A 19,614-nucleotide genomic window follows, 5' to 3' on the forward strand; every position below is an offset into this window, starting at 1 on the left:
TCGCACAACATGTGATCGAGGGGGGCTGCTCCAAGAAAACCAGAGTCGAGCGATTCCAGGCGTCTGCCGCCGCTTCATGCATTGGTTATGGTCGTCTACCGCGAGCTGCCATATCGGTATCCGCTGCCAGCTGACGCCCGGCCGCCAGCGCCAGCGCCGCCAGACCAGCCGGGGACGGTCTGGCCTCGTGTCTGCGCGTCGTACTTCTGATATTCAGACCACCAGATGTCTCTGACGACCGACGCGTAGCCGGCGAGTTTGCTGACTACCACGACAGCGTCGCGGGCTGTGGCTTCGGGCCCGCGCTGCCAGACGGCAGCAACGGCAGCGATGACGAGCGCCCAGCCGAGCATGCGGAAGAAGAGACGCGTGAAGTAGAGCATCGTGCGCTGAATGAAGAGGGCGATCTGGATTGCGGCGACGATGAGAAAGAGGAGCGCGCCGAAGAAGACAAAGTCCGGACTGGAGCTCAGAGTTGCGACCAGTCTGTCGATGATGGGCGTGACGATGGGGGCAAGGGCGGCAACAACGCCGGCCAGAGAGCTACGCGTGAGCTTCAGAAGCTGCTGGTAGATGATCTGTACGGGCGTCTGGTCGGACAAGACATGGTCCTGGAGGAATGAGATTGTGTTTTCGGGGAGGAAGCCTGCCGCCATTGTGAGTTTTTGGTTAACAAGAAGAGCCGGGTAGATGAGCAAGCAGCACGGGGAGGATGGGATGGTGGAGGGGAGAGGACAGTGTTGGATATGATATGCCAGGCACGGGCGCTGCTGTGTGCCATGACGGCCGGTTTTGCAGCGGGCTAGAGGTGTCCGCGTGCCTGATGGTGGTGGTGGAGGTGGTGCGGGTGGCGTGGCGTGGCGTGGCATGTGATATCTGGGTTGGAGACGGCGCAGTTGACGGTCTCGACGCACCTTGTAGGAGGCTCAGCATCCACTGGTTGTCTGAGTGCACGTTGGCCATTGTAAGGTTGAGGGAGCCTGGGTGGCCCGGGAGATGATGGTTGATGGCTATTCGCGGGACGTGGAAGAGCAGTTGTTATGATTATGGGTGGTGGTGGTGTGGTGGTGTTGTTGTTGTTGTCGACGTGGAAGTGGAAGTGGTGCCAGGATGGAGGAGGGTTGGTTCAAGCAGGTAGGAGGGCGATCGGCCGGAAGTGGGCAGGCAGGGCGGGTGCACAAGCTTGGGCGTGCCAAGCTTTGAGTGACGCTGGCTGGCTGGTCTTGCAAGTGCCTGGCAATGGCTGGAGCGGGATGATGCCTTTGCTCGCACGTGCTTTTGGAGTTGGGTAAGGTGTCGTCAAATGATTTGTTTTTTTAATGTTTGGCGTGCATGCGCATGCAGAAGACGGCGGCAGCTTGCAACTCTTGGTACTTGACGAGACGAGCAGATGTCGCCGCACAGGACATTTCAACTTTTGACTGCCACCGCGCAATTTCAGGGTTGTTTTCGTGGTGGACCGCGTCGTTTGGCGTCAAAGTCGCAACACACTCTCTCTTGACCACGACCCCGGTCGGGCATGCCTGCCTCTCTCGCTTCTCTCCCGGGACAGGACAGACAGCAAAGCCTGGTCTGGGCAAGGCTTAAAATTAATCACACTTTTTTTCATGTCTTCTGAACCCGGCGCGTGCAACCTTAACGTGTTCTTCGCCTCCTGGGCGACAAAACGACGATGCTCCATCGTCAAGGCCATAGGCATAGGACACTGCTCGTCTTTGACCCAAATCAATCAAGAAAAGGGGTTCCCCCGGGCTCTCAGAGCTAACGAACACTAGGGCTGTGCATTTTTCTCTCCGCTTCTTCTTCTGCTGCTGGCAGGGGTCCTGTGCAGGGTTTGCCCCACTGGCCTCTCGCTGAGTCTCACGATCCTGTCAAGCGGCGGCCGGAACATGTCCCCTCTGGCCCTGGTTTACCCGCCGCTTATGGCAGCCGGACGGGGTCGCTGGCGGCTCCGGCATGACACCGCTCTTTCGTGCATGAGCCCGTCCTCGCGTCGGGTTCTGCTGCAGACCCGTGGCATCAGCTGGCCTTTGGGCATCATGCTGGCTGCATAATGCCAACGTGTTCTGCATGTCCCCCAGTCTGCCGGTCGAGTTGTTTGGTGCTTGTGCCTTTCAGCAGGCCTCGAGAGTGCAAGATCTGGTGATGTCGCATCGAACAGCAAGCACGGTTTCTCTTCCACGTGCGTCGAAGCGCTCGGACTGCAGCGTATCTCGATCTGGGGCCCTGCGCTCCGATGGCGCGGCCGCCTAGCGCAGTCCATTTCACCAGAGACGCCGAGTTAGAAAACCACATGCTCGAGATAATAATAACCGGTGCAGACGCCCCTTTCCGTCTGGTCCTTGAGACATGCTCGTGAAGCTGACCAGGCGCCACGGTGAGAGCAGGAGCGGCCCTTGTGGCGCGCAGCCTGTGGCTGTGGCGCAAACACGGCTCGCGGCGCGCGGTGGCTCCTGCCCGGCCTCGGGCCACGGAACACGAAAAGTTCGAGTGGCCAGGCCGGGCCGGCCGGTCCTTGCTCCGGCAACCACCAACCTCCAGTCCCCGGCAGACACTCGGCCAGCCGCTCGCTCCCTCCTGCTGACGCGCTCTGCACGCGGTCCAATGACTTAAGCCCACACGGAAGCGCACGCCCTGCCCACACTCGTTTTGTTCCTGACCTAGTCCGACGGCCGACTGTTACACCCCGGCATCACCCGCACGCCAAGCTTGCATGATAGTCGCGCACTGAGTCCCTTCCGCGCTCGGCGGCCACGGAGCCTGCGAGAGGCTGCACGCTCGGCGGCTCGAGGGATTGCAGGTTGGCGGTACGGACAGCACCCATCGATCTTCACCTCTTGGTCATGAGCCTACTCCACGCAGGTCATGGCGGTCCCGGACCGCTCGTTGCCGACCCATGGTCTCATGGCACGGGCATCATGAGGGCTGTCCTCGCCCGCCTCAATTGGACTACCGCCGACCTCGACTTTACTCACGTCGGTTCTCTCATCGCCATCGTGGGCGCAGCTCCGGCCGGTTGGCGCATTCTGCGCAGAGCTTGGCACGAGGTGTACGGCTGGGTACGGCAGTTCTTTCTCGCATCAGTCACGATCCCTGGTGGCGATCCGGTCAACAAGAATCTTGTCAAGTGGCTTGTTGCCAACCGCCCTCGGCAGCATCGCACTTTCACAGGCCGTACAGAGATGGGTCGTGGAGATGTGACCGATCGCGCAGCCGCGCTCAAAAAGACGAGGCGCGCGGTGCAGTATGCGCCACACTGGGACTCGAGGTGGTTCTGGTACGAGGGCAGGCTTTTCGTTGCGACCAGAGACAACTTCAGCAGTTCCGCCATGTCAGACCCTGCCTACGACGGCGTTGGTGGCGAGGAGCTGACGGTCAGCTGTCTCGGGCGGTCGATTGAGCCTGTCCAGAACCTCATCGAGGTCGCGCGCGAGTTTGCGGATCGCCAGACCCAATACTTTGTCATCATCTATGGACGCGACCGGTACGGCATGACCTGGCAGCCCAAGTCGCGCAAACCTATCCGGTTGCTTGACACTGTGCACTTCGACGACCGCCTCAAGAAAGACCTGCTGGACGACATCAGGAAGTACCTAGACCCGCGGACGCAGCGGCGCTACGAGAGCCGAAGCATGCCGTACCGGAGGGGCTACTTGTTCTACGGGCCGCCTGGCACGGGCAAGTCCTCATTGTCCACGGCGTTGGCTGGCGAGTTTGGACTGGACCTATACGAGGTAAAAGTCCCAAGCATAGCATCGGACTCGGACCTTGAACAGATGTTTCACGAGATCCCACCACGGTGCATCGTTCTGCTCGAGGACATTGACGCTGTATGGGTTGACCGTAGCTCCCGTTCAAGATCTCCTGACCGCCGAAGCGAGCATAGTAGTGGTAGTGGGAGCAGGAGCGGCCATCACCGATCCAACTGTACACTATCCGGGTTGTTGAATGTCCTCGACGGTGTTGGATCTCAGGAGGGGCGTATTGTCATCATGACCACCAACAAGCCGGACTCCCTGGACCCGGCCCTGGTCAGGCCAGGTCGTGTCGATATGAAAGTTTTCCTAGGACATATCAGTCCTCAATCGGCAGAACAGATGTTTGTACGCATGTTCTCGCCTGATGAGTTGGTCAACGACGGTCCCGTGGTTGATATGGATCGGATTCGCGAGCTTGCGCAACAGTTTGCCCAGGCAATTCCTGACGACGTCTTTACGCCTTCACAGTTACAGGGCTACTTTCAGCTTCATCTGGACAGTGCTGACGACGCTACAGCTGGCATAGCTTCGTGGGTCGCGAAAGAGACATCACGCCAGGCGGATGGAGGTTTTGAGGTTGTAATAACAGGCTCGGAGCGGGCCATGTAACAACAACAGAAGTTGTATTAAAACAGTCGGTATAGAGATTCAGCACAGCGGTGCCCTTTTCATTACTCGGTCGATTCGTGGCATATCTTCGGGTTTTCAGGAAGTGGCGTTTCGGGACATATAGATTTATTTGGTTCATCTGTATTGAAATGTATATCTAGAGTTTCCAGTAGATGGTCTACTTCGCGAAACATCGTCGCTTCGGCGAGGTAAGCAATACTCTGTCCCATCTTGGACAATGTTAGAAAGTATCAGCTTGCAACAGATGCTCACTGAAGAGCCCGACAGAATGTGAGGTGTAGTGCTTTGGTGCTGACCAAGTTCGCCGGTGCTGGTACGGTGATGTGTGCCAGTAAGCGCTTGGCTTATTATACGAGGTGGAAGTTTTCGGGCAACTGAAAGATCAATTCCCTTTGTCACTTGTGATGGTTTTTGACAGGAGACATGATGAAGTGCCTTCGGGCATCTGGGCAATGACGCTTTTGGGGGGAACCCGGAACTTGACTTTGACTTGAGACTTTCGTTTGGATCCAACGGCGTTTGTCGGGTTTCATTGTTTGGGCCTTCACAGATGTGCAAGAGTGGTTTGCATTTGAGTGCCCTCTCTTTTAGACGAGGGGTTTCCATACTTGCCAAAGACATTTTTTCGTCATGCCTACATCCATAAGTTGCCCCGGCGTGCTGGCATTCATAACCTGCCGGTCGTTTCACCGCAATCCGGGCAAACTGTATGATAACTCGGAGTGGACAGATAGCATTAAGGCATCCGCGGCCGCCGATGGTCTTCAATGGCCTCCCGCGTGGTGATTCGGACTCGCGACTTAGATGAAATAGACCGTGTGTTGGTGGTTCACCGGGAGGCTCGGCCTATTCATTCGGACTGTCTACCGAGTTCATCATCTCGTTCATGATTCTCCCCGCAATGGTCGGTTGTTCCGTATGCTCGGTGGTGGCGGCGCGATTATAGTCTACCCAGTATTCTTGTATTCAAACATTTTCACTTGGCATATGGTTCATCTGAAGTAGCAGACACAATGTGTTTCCTATCAGCAGCTACATAGCTTCCGAGTTACTGTGATGCACACGCTAAGCCTGGCCGCTTCGCTCTCGAGTTTCTCGCGTACGACACTCCGCAACAATGACCGCTGTGCTTGTGCCTGTCGTCACTACCTCTTTTCATGATCCATGCCTGACCTCAAGTCTTGCTTGCCTTACTTCATACACGCCACGGACAAAGGGATGTCAGTCACAAACCACTGGTTTCCACACACACACACACACACACACACACACTGCAACGTCCCACACAGCTGCAAGAGGGTCAACTGACCCAGTACGCCTCGTACTACTAAGCCAAGGAGGAGGAGGAGAACAAGACACAACGACGCCACACCTACGCAAGTGGGGCAGGACGTGACCATACTCGAAGGCTTTTCCCCCACAGAGACATGCATGCAGGAGGATGCATGCATGCAAGGCAAAAATAATCGACGTCCTTTGCCGCTGGTCCCGCACGAAGAGAGAGGAGGGCGAGTGAATCAAGTTAGTTATCTCGAGCGGGTCGCCCACCTTTTCTGCCGAGACCTGGATCGAGCGGAGGGATGGAGACGATGGAGGTGGTGCTGTGTGGTGGAGGCCCATTTAGGTGAGAAAGAGAGAGAGAGACACACACACGCAAGGCGGCATATACGGCTCTTACTGGATCCCGCTCACTTGTTCAGAGCCACAGTTGCGACAGCGGCTACTGCAAGTCCGCCTCGGAGAGAAGGAGGAGGGAGCGGACGCCAGGGCGGACGAACTGCATGGGGCTGAAAAAGCAAGTCGAGAATGGGGCGCCAGTAAGCACAGGCTCCGACTGAGTGGGCTGCTGCTCCGATGTGCTCTCGGATCGTGTAGACCAGGAAAAAGCCTGGATGACGGAATGGGGGTTTTGCGGGAGGATATGCGGAGGTGAGTTTGTGATATCGAGCCGTCTTTTGTCTCATGAGGACCTGGCCCTTCCATTGATTTCTGATATGACCAGATTGTGACTACCGGCTCAGGCTTACAGCGTTACTAGACTGCCTGGCGACTTGCACCGATGATAGCCGCACCGAAACTCGCTTCTTGTGAGCGTTGATGACTGTCCTCCCGGGGCCAGTGCCCTCGTGATGCCAAAAACAGGGCGGTGCCCAGAGGCTCGTGCTTCCCATATGCACGACATCGAGAATCGCCATTGTCGATTGTTCCTGACGCTATTTGGCTCCTCCCTTGCTTTACCGCCTCTCTGGGGAGGGCGGACTTGCAGCGAACCACTTAGCGGCTGGATGCACACGCTTAGACACTTGCAGATGGATCGTTGGGGCGCACGGCGCCTGTGGGACCCTAAGTTTGCATCGTTGTCTTTGAAGTTCTGGAAAACCCCCCAGCCACCTCCATTATGCAAGGCACCACCAAGCTTCTCGCTCTTGGCGCCTCGAGAAAGGGAAGGCCAAAGCGTGATCGCGATTGACTTCACTTCAACGTGGACACCAAGAAGTGAGGGAATTTTTGCAAAAGTCCAACAATCGACTTCGTCAGCCCTCCTCCTGGCATCAACAGTTGTGTGCGCCGGCTCTGTCGGAGGTAGTCATCAACTGTGGGTCGGGATCTTCGGTGATGAGCTTCGAGGCGCCGGCCGGCGGCGCGTAGAGAAGCGCCTTGTGTCTCGTGTGGGCAGCACCCAACGCCGTACAGACTGAGGCGGATGGTTGTGAGGCTCCATGGGGACTCGTGCAAGTTGTCCTTCTCCCATGTTACCAGGCGATGCCAGAACTCCGGTCCCCAGCGCCCATATTGGAATTCCACCACAGGGGCATGCCCTGAAGATCGGGTCGTATGCCCATGTCAGAGCTGTCCCGTAAGGTCGGGACATCCCCCATGACAGCCAGCGCAAGGATGCGGTCCGCGTTGGTCTGTGTGTGCTGCCCGTCGGTCGGAACCCGGCTCGGCAGGCAGCGGGCTCTCGTCTCTTCAGACTCTTCTTTTGGCTGTCCTCCCTTTCATCCTGGGCCAAGGTGGGTGATCAGGGAGCGAGCCCACGGAAGCTCCGTGGTCCAACGGAGCCGTATATCCCTTTGGAGTCTCAATCTGAAGAGCAGGGCGCGTTGGCCGGCCTGGCCGATCTACGTAGTACCACAGACAGCTCAGATGGCACCAAAGCCGATAGCCCATGATGCAGGCCCATTGAGTCCATGGGGCAACAATGCATTGTCGAGCTTGCAGGGTTTGTCCCGAGTGGCCGGTCCCTGCGTGTTAGGCAAGTCAAGGGGACTGTTGTCACCGCTCCTTCTTCCCCAAACATCCCCTCCTGTACCTACAGTAGGAACGGAGTGCCGAGCACGACGACGACGCACGACACGACCCCTGTACCCTGAACGCGCCAGGCTGGCAGGCAGGCAGGCCAGGTCGGTTCGGCGCAGCGCCAAGGGAAACTCCCAAGTCTAGGTCCCCTAGAAAATCCCTCGTGCCGGCTGTCAACGCTCCTACAGGACTGACACGGGCACCTCGCCATACCTCTTTTAGTGCAGCGATGGGCCGCAACGGACGTGCCGTTCGCCAGACTTGGCCTAGACACCTCAATGAACCCGCCTCAACACAGCTTAGTTTCGTCCTCCGGGACTGTCAAGGCTCCAGAAAGATCGACGGCGGCAGCGGACCTGAAGCTAGCAACTCTAGCGGCCTTGCCTTGAAGGGGACAACAGGCTTCACCGCTCGGCTTTCCTCTGGCTCTTTGGTCCTCCTCACAGGTCGCGCAGCAAGCAAAGATTCCCACAGGGGGTTACCCTGGTCCCTGCTAGTAAGATTCTTCAAGGAAACCTGACAAGGGTCCAATAACTAATTGTCGACGATGGAGACTAACGGCAGAGCTAGCTGGCCCGCTAGGTTAGTTAGCCGACCAAGCCAGCCATCCCAGCTACGCTCTCACGACTTAGCGGCGGGTACCAAAAGCTGCACGTCAAGCAGCACAGGGGGGACGAAGGGGCCTCGCTCGCTCGGGCGCTATGCTACTGCGTATCTTTGCGCTCTCTCCATATTCGTGAAGATAGAGAGAGAGAGAGGTTCTCTCTCGACGAGGCCCACTCTCGAACCCACTACCGTTCTCCGCGAACCCTGCCGCCGCTGCCACTGCTGCCAATAACTTGGCCACGGGAGGGGCACTTGAGGTCCGGGATGTATGTACAACACAGGCACGTGCGCTGGCAGACCCTTTTTTTTCTAGTGTGTGGTCCACTTCACTCTTTGAAGTTTGGACAAAAGTCGGGGCGGAAGAAAACGCGGGAAATACCGCGGGCGCGATCGCCCGCCCGGCCAAGTACGGTGTTCCGTAATAGTCTCCAGGCCGCCGAGGAGGCGGCCCTGCGGTGATCCTTGAGGGAGAGGATAGATAGGGGTCTCGTTGCGTTTCCACATGCGCGCGGTTCGCAAGCAGCAGCAGGCAGCCGCCCAGCGTGGAGTGATGGGGAGAGGTGCTTTGTGGGTGCCACAAGAGTCCCCAGCTGGGCGGCGGCTCTCGATGGTACGGGAAGCCAGGAGTACGTAGATTGGTCATGTATGTGTGATCTGTAGCCCGCACTGCTGCTCCGTGAAGGTGTCATGGGGAGCTGGTGTAGAACCAAGCGTGCTTTCCCTGCGTCCGAGTGATCCTCTGCCTCCACAGGCCGGTTCTGCTTGCGGTCTTCCCTGTGCTCATGCAAGAGTCTATGTTTCGGCAGCTCCAGTCTGCCAGACATTTCAGTGGATTCTAGCTAACGTGTGGGGTGCGTCGGGAGATCTAGACGACGCGAGGCTTGTGACTCCTTTGTCTCAGACAATGCGCTGAGTTCGTGCGATGGCAGCGAAGATCCACGAGCGAGTCATACGATGATGTGATCGACTAGTCGCAGTGTATGTGGACAGGCATAAATCACACGCATTCACAAAGGGTGACGGCTGTCCGAGTATGCAAGATATCAGTCTTGAGTAATTGGTAGTATAACCTTGTATTATTCATGGAACTGCTTGGTCAGAAGAAGAAGTCTTGCTGCAAGCCCTTGAGAAAAAGGTGGCCATGGCATTGGCAGATACCATTGCCCATGTAGAAAGTATCGAAAATGAGTCGACAACTGGTGGTGTGGATATCTCAGAAACACATTGATGGGAATAACGCCTTTGGCTCGCTGGCCTCATCTAAAACAAACTCCGCAACACATGGCGGCCCTCCTCAAGACCCCGTGTGTTAGATGACAAACAGATAAACTCCTCTGAGAAATGCTTGCGACAAAATAAATCTCTAAGCGGGCAGGGTGGCCAGCATGCGATAAAAGTGCTCGAAACGAACACCAAATAACGAAGTTCAAGAAACTGAAGGGGGCGCCCAGCATCATCACCGCCATGTGGCGTGGATCTTGTTCCGCCGACTCCTCGTGTTCTTGAGGCCGACATCTCCGGCATTGACAAGCGTCTTCCAGCGCCGACCGAGACTACTCCGGTCCTTGCCAAGACTTCTGGCGCAGTCCTGCCAGTCCGATTTCGATAGCTTGAGCTTCTCGAGGATGAGCTCGACCAGAATACGGTCGTCTTCTAAAGTCCAACTCTCACCATCGGCCTCGACCTCAGCGTCCGCAGACTGTCCCGACACGATGTCGGTAAATCCTTGTAGAGCGTGCAGGTTGTGGAAGTCTGACCGCTCGAGACCGAGGGGTATTATCTCTGGCGCAAGACGAGCGCGCTTCGGAGTAGTGGGTTGAGCGGGACCAGCTTCCTCCTCCTGTTCGGACTCGGACTGTTCCAGCTCGAGCTCGCTGTCCACGTCGTCGCGACCCATGTCGTCATCGAGACCCCGGCGGCGCTTGTTGCGACCGCGAGGCGGCGCGCTGCGTTTTGTAATCTTCTTGCGTGGGGCGGCCTCGTTGTCTGATTTGCGCGCACGGAGTCTGAGCTTCATGGGCGTGGGTTCGGGAAGGGCAGCGTGGGCCAAAGGAGGTGTGGGCATCTGGCTGAACGTGCTGCTTGAAGGACTTGGCGACGGCGCGGTGAGCATCGATTGCAGGGCGCGACACGAGCTGAAGATGTTGCCAAAGGCATTGTGTGATGCGGCGGGAGGGCTGGCTGGGGGTGAGGCGAAGAGCGATGCCTGGAGGCGAGTGACTGGCGCCTGCGACGAGTCGCAGGAGAGGGCCGAGGGCATCAACATGGTTGCGGCTGTAGCTGAAAGATGCTGCGGGAAGTTGCGCTTGCTGGACTGTGGAGGTGTAGCTTGCGTTGACTTGGGCGGCTCGGGCGCAATGTGATGTGCGACCTGTTGCGACTGGAATGCGACAGGCGGGAAATCGCAAGGCGGCGGGCTGGGGACTGTCGCGGACGGTGCGTAGGCTGATACAGAGGATGCGCAGTGGCGACAATGGGCTGTCGGTATCGACGAGACTGCGAAAGAGACTGTCGAGTGCAAGCAGTATGCTTGTTGGTGATTGCGACAAAGAGGTATTGCGCAAAATGTTGGTGTTGGGATGGAGATGGGAAGGAAGTGCGGGCGAGGGGGCAACGGGCAGGCGTGGGTGCGCCTAATATCTGGGAGGGCGGCAGCAGCGCAACAGCGCACCTGGCTGGGGGATGCTGGTGGGCGCTGCGGATCCGTCAGTGGACACTGGAGGGCCCTGGCCGGAAGCAGAGGAAGCCCAGGAGCAAGAGCTGTCAGGACAGCCTGGAGGCGTTCGATGCCAGACGCCCGGGCGTGTGCCGGGCAATGCCTTGCCTGCTGACTCGCAATGCTGGCGGTGAGAGCAGCGAGCATTTGCAGGCGGCGGCAGGCAAGGCTTCCTCAAGGCTACGAGGGACACCCACGGACAGAGGCGTGTGCCCAGCAAGGCGACGGATGGATTCAGTGGGGCCCTCGACAACGAGCGTCCGGGCCCCACCCACACCTGCAACCACTTTGGCTTCCTGTCTTTGCACCCTCTGCATCAGGACACAAGAGTCAACGTCGCAGGCCCGACGCCCTCGTTCGTCTGCCGCACGCCACCAGGGCATGCCATGCGAGGGCGGGTGGCCGCTGCCCGAGTCGACGCAAGTCCATCTCGGTCGGCGAAAGGTGGGTGCAGGTGACGGACGGCACTGACGGACTGCCCATGAGCCACGAAGCCTCCAGACTGCCACTACGCGGCCACTTCACCCTCACCCGGCGTACACGCTACTTACCTAACTCATTCTCAAGCCGCTGCATGCTGTGACATCGTGCACACCATCTCGATGGATGGTGACTAGTGAGCCGCGGCGTTGCCCTTGACTCAATCTCCTTCTAGGCGTGCTTCCTGTTTCCATCGCCGATATTCGACGCACATCCATTGCATCACCACGCAGTCGCTAGACTCTGGCCCGCGCTGGTTCTGTCTGGCTATAAGACGGCATGCTCCGGCAAGCGAAACTCATCGCCGTGTCTGTCCTATCTTGTTTGGAACATTGGACAATCACCACCGTCGATTGCCTTGCAACTGCCCAAGTCTTCTGAGTTTGGCTCCAGTCCGTTGAAATGGCCATCGGGAGCCCTCCACTTACACCGAACCCGCCTCCTTGCGTACCTCTCCCTGCACATCTCCGAGTCCAAAGGTAGCGCCAGATGCAGCCGATAAAGCATGAGCTAGATGTCCTGGCGGTACACTAGAACCGTGACGCCGGTCCATGTCCCAACGTCATCCATCGATCGCATTGCTGGAGAGCAGAGTTGATGCAGGCCGAAGAGACGCAGCGGGAGCTCGCACACACACACACACCATCGAGCACACATCGCGGGACACGCCCACAGATCGGTCGATGCCATCCTGGCGGCACATCAACTCCTGCTGTGACTCCAACGGCATGACCTCATCCCAATATCGATCTCTCACTCGGACAAGCGTGCGCATTGTCAGCAGCATTGGGTTTGACCTTTGGCTGCAGAAAATCTTCCCATCCACCTGGTCCGATCCGCAAGCGTTGGCCTTGTTCCTGGTGGCCATGCCTCCGTCTCCATGCTCTGCACTGGACATGAAACTTGTCTTTCGTCATTACGACCAGGGCCGAGTGGTTACCCAGCAGCAGCCTCCCACACACCAGCTGCCCACTACATCATCGCAATTTAATTCAGCTGCGTGTTCGCAGCTCTTTCGTACCAGTTTCAACTGGCTATTGTACTCCAAGGCTTCCTCCGGCATTGATCAAGGCAGCCAGAGGGGACCAAGGATTGCTAGGTCGACAGACGCACTTGTCTGCAACAACCATGCCAAGTCCATGGCCCAGCCACGACAGCACAAATCTCGCTTGCCTACACGACCTTAATCAGCGAGGCGTGGCTCAGAGACTAGGGACGCACATGATTGTGGCCACGACAAGTCTCCAAATGAAATCGTTCATGCACAAGGCCGTTTCAGAATGGATGAGACTCAGCTCCTCACGAACGAAGTCGGCCATGTGCCTCAGCTAATCCTGCCGAAGAATGCGGGAACATCGTCGTGGGAGGCGGGTTGGGGATGCTCGTCGTCCCTGATCCCACTCAACGCGGTACGCGGTTGTCGCGTCAAAGCTAGACGCGTCAGGCACGCGACAACCCCGCATGCCCCTCAGGCGAATCATGCACTCAGCCGAAGCGGGTCAAATGCACGCGCTTTACCCGCTTTGGAATCGCTCCCGGATGGCGCGCGCGACCAGCCGTTTTGGTGGAGCACGGCGCGCTGTGACGGTGGAGCTTCCTCAGTGCCGCGGTCTGCCAATCACAAACGCTTCTGAGCTCCATCACCGTTCAGAGCTGGTTCTGAGTGGTCGGCTTTTCTCGTTGCCGTGGACAAGTCCACCTTTCTGTGTCGCTGGCTGGACACATGATGGATGAGCGAGCGGATGCGCTCACTCGCCCTTGCCATCGACCCTCACTTGGACAGACCGATAGTGCTCTGAGGTCTGATTGTGCCCACGGATCGAGGGCTGCAGTGGGGTGGTGCAACAGTCCCAAACATGCTGGTTTTGTGGGGATGAGATAATAGTCACCAGATGCGAGCGGTTTGGGCGCCTCCCCAGCGTATTTCACCACACAGCGCACTTACACGACCGTCAGCCCCGGGCAAAGACAACACTCACTCTCTGTGAAGAGGTGATTGCCTCGACCGCAACTCATAATGTGTCTCGTCCGAGCACGGCGAATCGCACCTGGATACCCCCAACATGTTGCACCATGGCGAGTCGTTTCACGTTCTATGTCACCTGTTCATGACTGGCTTGGGTCCCTGTCGCAATGGGTCCCGTCTGTCATGTGTGCTATAAGCCGGTTCGGTATAGGCAGGACGAGAGAGGAGGGACCATCGGCCCCAGACAAGAAAGCGGGAAACGAGACAATGACCCTGCATGTCTGATGTCGCTTCTTCCCCTCCCCCTCCTTCGCCCGTACGTCTCTCCTCTACGGTATCTCTGAGACCCGGTCTCTGCCACTTGGTTCGTCCGCCCATCAGTCTTCTTGTCTCCCTTTGCGCGTTGCTGGCAATGTTGTGCTCTCAAGGTACAAGGGGACGCACACACAATGGCCTATCGAGCATTGGTGACTTACACACAGACAGCCACCCCCGAACCCACGATTGATAGACCAGCTCAGTAAGACCCCTGCTCCGCACCTGACCCAAACGCCGCAATCTCCCCCAAAAGGCCGGCCTGCCTGTCTCCTGGACCCTGTGATCCACACAAGGTAGGCATGGGGATGGGGATGGATGGGTGGGTGCGGCGGGCCAGCGATCACGGGATCGGGTGTGTCCCAAGCTCCTCCGTTCTTTTCCTTTGTCCCTCTGTCCCTCGTCTTTGCTCTCTCTCTCTCTCTCTCTCTCTCTCTCTCTCTCTCTCTCTCTCTCTCTCGGGGCAATGATGTCTGTGTAGTATCAAGGCTAGTTGCTGATCATAAGGCGAGTGGGTACACTAGAGGAGGAAAGGGGTCTGAGCGGGCTCGCGATGGCTTCGGCGCGCAAGTAGCATTCGCTTAGCGTGCCATGTTGACTCGCTGGCGGGAGCAGAGTGAGTTCTTTGGGAAGTGACTGGCTGTCTGGCGACCCGATTCGTGAAAAAGATGTAGGCTGCCGCAAAGAGTCCAAGTTGTCGTTGGCACATGCATGCACGTGCATGACAACCGAACTCCATCCCGGGCTGATCTAAGGCAGTAGAGGCGTTAGGCGCATCTGCAAGACTGACTCGGGAACGACCAAGGCTAGCTCGAGCACAATGTGATTGTTCGCAATGGTGGACAAAGACAGCTCGTTCTTGGTGCACTCCCACGGGAGAACAATGTCTTTAGCAGACTAGTGCCAAATGTTCATTTCATCTTGCACCTCGTTGTTTGTTCTGAACCGTGCTAGGGGATGAGGAGGAGCTGAGAGGGAGATAGAGAGAGAGAGGCCTGGTTGCAACGTGCCAAGATCATCCACCCACTCCCCCCCCCCCCCCCAGCGCAAGCCTGTGTGCTGTGTGCATGACAAGATGCAACATGTCCCGATCCTGTGAGGATATCTCACTTCCTGGACGCATGCTTGCCTCCCAGCAACCCCGGCTGCTGCGGTAGTGGTGGCTGCCTCTGCGGCACGCTTACCAAGCCTTGTATAGACCTAGTTTGGTGTGGATGATACGCACTCCACGACTGCACCAAGCCTTCCTACGTGAGACGGGTGTTGCTGCTGGGATCAATGGGATGCTAGCGTGCCATCCTACTTGGGAAGGAGGGCCGTTACGGCCTGTGTGCGTGGCATGGCACAGGCTGATTGAGGAAGGGATGTCAGCATGCGGCAAGGTTCATGCAAGCAAGCCGCCTTGTCTGTCTTTTGCTGCACGTCATGCCGTGTTCCAAGGCCAATGCAAATGTCCTCTGGGATGGCCGGCTGCCAACTCGGCCGAGCAGAGGCACCTATATCCGTCAAGAGGCTGTTGCTCGTTGTGGAGCTTCCAGGTTGCCAAATGCGCACCTTTGTTGCTTGTTGCTTGCTGCTTGCTGCTCCCCTCTAGTCTAGAATTCCACTTTGTTGGCTTTTTCAACGATTCATGTTTGCGAGCTGTCAATGAGCTTGCGCTTGCCTGTCTCATTCCAAATAGTTGACAAGCACGGATATAAGCAAAAACAAAGCTAAAATCATAGAACATGTAGTGTTGACATATTTCCCAGTGTATCACAACAAGGGCAATGATTTCCTTCTCGTCCGAGCTAGAACAGAGTACGGTCCATAGGCGGACGAAGAATTACTGGCGCGCCAGGCCTAGATACAATATGCTGTCTCTGTAGATCATGTGCCATGCCTTTGCGGTCTGCTTCTTCTCCATCTGTAGGCTACCTATAAACTGGGGAAATGGCAGTGTTGCACAATGTCGTTGCTGCCAATTTTTCCATTCTCTCAATACGTGGGATTATGGGAGAATCAACCTGTCTATGTTGTGAACTTCACAGGGGTTCCAGTCACACAAAGATCACGTCTGTTCTATCAAAGGCCAGGATCTGTCTGACTGTCTCTAGTCTTCTTACTTTGCCACGCACTAACACAGTCTTCTGCCTTGATACTACGTGAAGGACAACCATTGATATCGTTTCATGTTTGTCCCAGAAACACACAGCGCATTCACAAAGTCACCATCCTCACACGTCCCAGCGTTGCCATCAGCAACAACGTTAGTCCGCCACGCAGAGCCACAGCCACTCGGCACATCCCCAGCCACCCTTCTTTCAACATGCCGTTGCCACGGCAATCCTTTATATACCCCGTTGAACCAAGTACTCAGCACCGGCGGGGATAGAGCAGCAGCTCTTGAACCGCCCGGACCAGCTGGCAGATGATTAGATGGTTCAACGGTTTGATCCGCCCTGCAGGTCAAGCTGATATCTCCCTGCCCCAGGCCGAGTGTCTCTTGAGATCTCGCCTCGCGCACAGATACAGCTTGAGGACAACCAATATGAGCCGGCTGTACCTTTTTGCGAGAACAGCCATTGGGGCTTGGAAGAAATACTGTTTCTTTGCTCAGGGACCATGGTTCAATTCGTGTTGCTTGAGGAAGGTTTTCTTTTTGCCTTTTTCTTTTTCCCTGAAGGTTGGTGTTTAGGCGCTCCTGCGGTGAATTCATTTGCCTTTCAGCCCATGCATGTTAGCTTGCCCCTTGGCGACATCTCAAACTTGAACCTGTGGTCGCCATCAAGCACGTCGCCGTCGTCTCAGACAATGAAAACAGTCCCTTATCATTTACACCTCTCGCGATTGTCAACTGCCGGACGGTCGTCGGCAGTGCCTGAGTGCCGCAAATGGCTTTCGGTTTAGTGTCGTTGCCACGGACACAGCCGTACGAACAAAGGCCCTCGCAAGGAGTAGTTGCCTAGCGACAGCCACACTGCGCAACTGACGTCAGAACTCATGCTGCAACTGCATCACGAGGACCACTGCTTGGTGTTTTGTTAGCAATTCCAATGACCTAGGCAGCATGTTCCACCACAACAGCCACCCCACGCCTAGATGCAGCATATAGCGCTCGAAAGCTCTGCAAGATGAAAGCCAGGCACCATTTGCGGCCTCGCGCCGTGGTTCATGGCGTTCCGCGAGGGCATCGAGGCAATATCGTTCTCTGGCACATCGATGAGGAAGGGGGCCACTTATGGCGAGCAGAGCTAGGCATCACGCCGTCACAGCGCAATGGATAAGTATAAACACTGCCGTAATCTTTTGCGCTCACTTGTCACTGCCATAGTTCCTACTTCGTGCACATCTCCAAGATATACTGGACGCGGAGCGAGCAAGCAATTGCTGGGCGGTTCGAGGCGTACCAACACAGTCAACTTGGAGAATAACATCCGCCCTGCCAGTTGGACTCAAAAAAGAAGAGACTATCTAGGCATGGCTGACAGTAGAAGGACGAGAGATGATCACGGCTCTGACAAAGGTCGTGATTATATCGCCTCCTCCACGCAGTCAAGCTTTGCGTCGACGACACTGACCCCCAGGGGAGACAATCAAGGTGTGTACATTAGACGATGCATGAAGATCCTCGTGGCCGTCCTTCGTCATCTCTTGAGACGAGATCACTTGCTTGCACCCGAGCGTGGTGTCTAAGTTTGATACATGCAGTTTGTCGCTGACCAGAACCTCTTACTGACATCTAGACACAACTCGTAGCAGTGCTACCATCCAGAACAACAACGAAGATAACACGGCATCCTTGAGTGATCACCGGCTGCTGCTCTCTAACTCTTCGACGCCAGGTCGGCCAGCGCCACGACCAGATGGTCGAACACCATTACCTACCCGTAGACCAACACGGCCTCTCGGTCGAACGACACCGGCCAGTAGTCGTCTTCGCGCTGCCTCGCCAGCACCACTGGCAACTGCACAGACACCACAACGTCACCCCCAACGGACAGCATTGCCTACCATAAAAACGACTCTGCCGGGCCCATCGTCATCATCACCATCCTCACCATCACAAGCAGAGGCATCAGCACCAGCAGAGCCACCCGCGCCGGCAGCAGCCACAACCCGACGGCCCACCCAGCACTTTGCATACACGAAGATCACAGAGCCCTCCACGACATGCGACAGCTGCCAGCGCACTCTGGCGCAGGTCGTCACCGCCACCCGCCGCGGCGACGGCGCGCACAGCACCCGCACCGCGCGGGTCATGCAGGAGTGCCTGGCGTGCGGCTGGACGACGTGCCGCGCGTGCTTCGACGCCGAGCGGACGGACCGCCGGCATCCGCTGCACCGGGTCTGGCTGGACTGGAAAGCGCCAAAGGGGACTTCGAGCGACGGGAGCAATGCGTCATCTTCGGCCTCCTCCTCGCCCGAGAGTGTGACGATCACAGCTCCGACGGCTACTGCCGAGGCAGAAGCACGGGGCCCTACAGCGGCCGTGGAACCGAGCCACCAACAAGGAAGTCGCGATCCATCCCAGGAGACCGCGAATCCAGCGGCAACTGCTACGACCCCAGGACACGATGCGAGCCTACAGCTGCAGACGTCTGCGGTGCCACCACGTGAGTATCATCCTTTGACTTGCATAGTATTGTGTATAGATGGCAAGATGGGTCACTGACGAGAGAATTGACAGCGCATGTCGCCAGCCTCGAGGTGAACACCGACCGAGTTACACAGGACCGCTTGGCCTCCGGGCAGAATAACCAGGTCCCTTTGCTGAGCACCTCAGACGTGAACGCGCAGGACTCAAGCTCCACGCAGCAAAGAACTGGCAAAAGACCGGCCACGACCAACGTGGAAGCGCCCCGGGTCAACAGATGGATCCCATATGATCCAGCTGAGCACATTGCCAAAAGGAAATCCTCGGGACGGGCCCCTGACTCTCGTCAAAGACCTGGCCAGCCATCTGCTCCCGGTCCTTCGCAGCAGGAACACAGTCTCCAGCAGCAGATCTCCTCGTTGCAGGTCCCGCCACAGCAAGATGGTGATACTGTTGCCAGCGTCCAGCCAGCGCATCAACAGCCGACTCAGCACCACAGGTTCAGGGGACGGCCCGTTCATGCACGCCAACCCAGGCCGCACACATTCACCCGAATCAACCGACCGCCCGACAGCAGACCAGAAAACCCACACGCAGCCTCGGCCGCGGCGTCGTCGAGCAGCGTGTTCAGCGGCCTGGGCGACGAATACACGAATCCATATGACCAGTTCCTGATAGACCTCGCCCGCGACCCCGCGAGTCTCGCTCGACCCAGCTCAGCTCTCCCGCTCGACCCCAGCTGCATGGGTCCCGCCCTGGACGAGGCGCTGCCATATGCGCGAGGCCTCGTTGACGAGCTCGCGGCAAGTCTCGAGGAAGAACCCGTGACTGACGAAGGGAAAGAGCAAGATTTGCGCCGCGCAAAGGAGGCTGTTAGGGCCCTCGATAGCTCATGGCGTATGCATCGGCGACTGGCGGACGAGCGCCGGTATTGCGGCCTACGGCCTGCGCTGGAGTTTTTCGAGGCGGCTTGGCTCCTGCAGAGGTTCAAGGAGGGACCGGTCATCCACTCGCTTTGTGACGTTTGGATTTCGGGTATGAAGAAGGTGTTTCATCAGCATTTCGAGAGCTAAGAATGCCGGCGATGGTTCTTGTGGCAGCCGCACGTTTACTCAGTCCTGGCAGGAGTCTTTGTCTGAGATTTACTGGGTCGGGTGAAGCTGACCTCATTGTCGACATCATGTAGTAATGCTTGGGATTTGGAAGCTATTTGGGCGGGGACGATTATTTGAAATGGCCCACGAGATGTTGGCTCTGCTGCGAATTT

General features: G+C 57.2%; 6 protein-coding genes across 6 annotated transcripts; 3 read left to right on the forward strand and 3 right to left on the reverse strand.

Moving 5' to 3' along the window:
* Positions 1-95: 95 nt before the first annotated feature.
* On the reverse strand, positions 96-656 carry B0I36DRAFT_363039 (uncharacterized protein; the record flags this gene model as incomplete). Its single annotated transcript, XM_046158743.1, has 1 exon — positions 96-656. The coding sequence occupies one exon, from the start codon at positions 654-656 to the stop codon at positions 96-98; it is 561 nt and encodes a 186-aa protein (XP_046013013.1).
* A 2,187-nt stretch (positions 657-2,843) lies between these two features.
* On the forward strand, positions 2,844-4,367 carry B0I36DRAFT_242727 (putative mitochondrial chaperone bcs1; the record flags this gene model as incomplete). Its single annotated transcript, XM_046149930.1, has 1 exon — positions 2,844-4,367. One exon carries the CDS (start codon positions 2,844-2,846, stop codon positions 4,365-4,367), a length of 1,524 nt encoding a protein of 507 aa, XP_046013014.1.
* Positions 4,368-4,435: 68 nt separating this feature from the next.
* On the reverse strand, positions 4,436-5,359 carry B0I36DRAFT_121678 (uncharacterized protein). The gene has a single exon (XM_046148046.1). The coding sequence runs from the start codon at positions 5,007-5,009 to the stop codon at positions 4,503-4,505; it is 507 nt and encodes a 168-aa protein (XP_046013015.1). The 5' UTR covers positions 5,010-5,359; the 3' UTR covers positions 4,436-4,502.
* Positions 5,360-6,263: 904 nt separating this feature from the next.
* B0I36DRAFT_121681 (uncharacterized protein) lies at positions 6,264-7,223 on the forward strand. The gene has a single exon (XM_046148047.1). It carries the CDS (start codon positions 6,518-6,520, stop codon positions 7,085-7,087), a length of 570 nt encoding a protein of 189 aa, XP_046013016.1. The 5' UTR covers positions 6,264-6,517; the 3' UTR covers positions 7,088-7,223.
* Positions 7,224-9,326: 2,103 nt separating this feature from the next.
* On the reverse strand, positions 9,327-10,879 carry B0I36DRAFT_323711 (uncharacterized protein). The gene has a single exon (XM_046154008.1). The coding sequence runs from the start codon at positions 10,558-10,560 to the stop codon at positions 9,751-9,753; it is 810 nt and encodes a 269-aa protein (XP_046013017.1). The 5' UTR covers positions 10,561-10,879; the 3' UTR covers positions 9,327-9,750.
* A 5,496-nt stretch (positions 10,880-16,375) lies between these two features.
* On the forward strand, positions 16,376-19,420 carry B0I36DRAFT_409697 (uncharacterized protein; the record flags this gene model as incomplete). Its single annotated transcript, XM_046161896.1, has 5 exons — positions 16,376-16,436; positions 17,085-17,351; positions 17,497-17,595; positions 17,727-18,366; positions 18,406-19,420. The coding sequence occupies 5 exons, from the start codon at positions 16,376-16,378 to the stop codon at positions 19,418-19,420; spliced, it is 2,082 nt and encodes a 693-aa protein (XP_046013018.1).
* Positions 19,421-19,614: the final 194 nt, after the last annotated feature.

This window comes from Microdochium trichocladiopsis (assembly GCF_020744255.1).
Source record: "Microdochium trichocladiopsis strain MPI-CAGE-CH-0230 chromosome Unknown B0I36scaffold_5, whole genome shotgun sequence".
In the NCBI taxonomy this organism is placed as follows: Eukaryota; Fungi; Ascomycota; class Sordariomycetes; order Xylariales; family Microdochiaceae; genus Microdochium; species Microdochium trichocladiopsis.